The sequence below is a fragment of the Buceros rhinoceros genome, unplaced genomic scaffold (genome assembly GCF_000710305.1).
Source record: "Buceros rhinoceros silvestris isolate BGI_N320 unplaced genomic scaffold, ASM71030v1 scaffold14089, whole genome shotgun sequence".
Classification (NCBI taxonomy): Eukaryota; Metazoa; Chordata; class Aves; order Bucerotiformes; family Bucerotidae; genus Buceros; species Buceros rhinoceros.
This window is the reverse complement of record NW_010431016.1, coordinates 15600-18155: the sequence shown is the minus strand read 5'-3', so window position 1 is coordinate 18155 and position 2556 is coordinate 15600. Positions and strand designations below refer to the sequence as shown.

The 2556-nt window shown below is 52.0% G+C and overlaps 1 protein-coding gene across 1 annotated transcript; it reads right to left on the bottom strand.

The window, feature by feature from the left end:
* Positions 1 to 348: 348 nt before the first annotated feature.
* Positions 349 to 1275, bottom strand: LOC104499717 (olfactory receptor 4Q2-like). The gene has a single exon (XM_010143264.1). The coding sequence runs from the start codon at positions 1273 to 1275 to the stop codon at positions 349 to 351; it is 927 nt and encodes a 308-aa protein (XP_010141566.1).
* Between the last annotated feature and the right edge of the window lie 1281 nt (positions 1276 to 2556).

Here is a 2556-nt window from a genome sequence, read left to right as displayed (position 1 = left end):
GACAAATCCAGAGAGACTGAGGGGACCCACAAGGTGAGAACACCGATTAAATCTGCGGCTCTGAAGAAACCAAAATCAGGTAAATTCTTTAACTGGAACCAGCCACCCTTTGGATTTCAGATACTGCCCTACACAGAATCACAGAATCATCTGCTTGGAAGAGACCTTTAAGATCACTGTGTCCAACTGTTCCCCCTGTACTGCCAGGGTCCTAAACCATGGCCCTCAGCACCACATCTGCACATCTGTTAAACCCCTCCAGGGATGGATTCCACCCCTGTTCCCATGCCCAATCTGCCATTAGTCTGTAGGACAGCAACTCCAGGTCTGCTGCAAACCCAGCTTGTCTCAGCAGACCCTGCAGCGCTTCCACAGCTTCCACATGGACACCTTCACCTCGTTATTCCTCAGGGTATAGATGAGGGGGTTCATCGCTGGGGAGAAGACAGTGTAGATCATACAGACAGGCTTGTTGGAGGGGAAGGTGGAAAAGGAAAGGAGGTAGGAGAAGATGCAGGGTGCAAAGAAGAGGGTGACGACCATCGCATGTGAGGCACAGGTGGAGAGCGCCTTCCAGTGCCCCTCAGTGAAGCGGACCCTGATTGTGACCAAGATGAACACGTAAGATGTGACCAGCGCCGAGAAGCAAAGCAGGGACACCAAGCAGCTGTTGGAAGCTATGAGCCGCTCGGTGACGTAGATGTCTGTGCAGGCAAGCTGGATGACGGGAGGCACATCGCAGAAGTAATTGTTGATTTTGTTAGGGCCACAGAAGGGCAGCTGAATTGTGAGCAGCGTGTGGACAATGGAATGGAGGAGACCTCCTGCCCAGCAGGCCAACACCAGGGCCCAGCACACCCGCCGGCTCATGATGGCTGTGTAGTGCAGGGGCTTGCAGATGGCAGTGTAGCGGTCGTATGCCATCGCGGTCAGGAGGAACATCTGCGATGTCCCAACAAAGTGCAGAAAAAACAGCTGGGCTATACAGTCTTCAAAGGCAATGGCCTTCCTCTGGGAGAGCAGGTCCACCAGCATCCTGGGAGAGGTGACAGAGGTGCAGCAGATGTCTATGAAGGACAAATTGCAGAGGAGAAAGTACATGGGTGAGGACAGCTTGGGGTCAGTCCTGACTGTCACAATGATGAGAAGGTTCCCCAGCAGAACCATGGCATAGGCAAGGAGGAAGAAGGTGAAGAAGAAGACTTGCAGCTCCCTTGTGTCTGAAAGCCCCAGGAGGATGAACTCAGTCACCCGGGAGACATTTTCTAGTGCCATCGCTTCAGCTCAGGCTCCCGTAGCACAGCGGTGGGGTGAAGTCATGGGCTTACCGGGAAGAGAAGGGGATGTGCTACAGCTCCAGGGTTCACAGATGATGAGAATGTTCTGCCTGCCCTAGAAAGCCCAGTGTCACCTTATGAATCTGGTGAGCAGGGTTTGCAAAGGGCAGTGCCCACCTCTCTTCTGCCTTCCCATGCTCTTTTCTGGCCCCTCCACACTGACCTGACCCCTGAATTCACTCTAACCACTGTTTTTCTGCATTGTGGTTGGTGCGACAACGTGCGGGCTCCCACCTCTCAGGAAGGAATCACATCCTGTTCTTGCTGGAGAGGAGCCACGAATGCTGGAAAAACGCTACGGTGCTCTTTTACTGACTTGGGAGTTCAAAGCGCGTGATGGAAGGGAGTGCTCGCTGTGCTCAAGCTTCTCGTCTGTGGTATATGGCCCAACCATGAGCTGTGCCATGTTCTGCTCTTCATTGCATTCCTCTACGTTGAAGAGAGGGCTCTCCAGTCCGCTTGCCCACCCCAAAACGAGAAATGCATGCACAGAAACCAGGTCTGGGAGATTCTTCATGGGTGCTGCTCTCCACTGGGTGAGCAGCTGTTCCGTGCCTCGAGTGCTCTCCTGGCAGAACACCCTCTCCTGAAGAAACAGAGTTTTCTGACGTTGCAGAAGCTGCAAAACTCTGCACGGTTTCTCCACCTCTTTGTCGCTCTGAGTAATTTTAAAAGTTATTCTATAGACAAATACACTTGCTGGCTTGTGGAGGTTAAAACGTGACCAGCAGAGGAGTGCTTATCTTTTATGTCATTTGCAGCCTCACCAGGAAATTCTTCAGCTGCTCATTTCTGCCTTGGAGTTTGTAAGTCAACGGCAGGAGGTTCCAATGTCTGGTTTTCATGTATGCCTCTGGCCTGTTGCCAACGCCTGAGCGCTTTCCTCAGGTCCTGCTCTATTCTCTACCACTTTCTGGTAGGTCTCAAAGTCTGTTTTTCTCTCCCATCAGACAGGTTTGAGAATCACAGCACTGGTGTAGAACTGATCCCACTTTCCTCTCAGATGCTCCCAAGGGCTCCACGGTCTTCAGAGCTGGCACAGCTGCAGAGAGGGTGAACTGTACGAGACACAGACCTGCAGAACAGGCATCACAGGTTGAACATAACAGCCCTGGCTCCCTGTAGGGTCAATGAAGAGGAATAAACACCTTAAAGGCGTGACTCAGTTTACCTTGTTTAGATCATTACACTCCGCAGATGATTTATACCGTAGAAGACA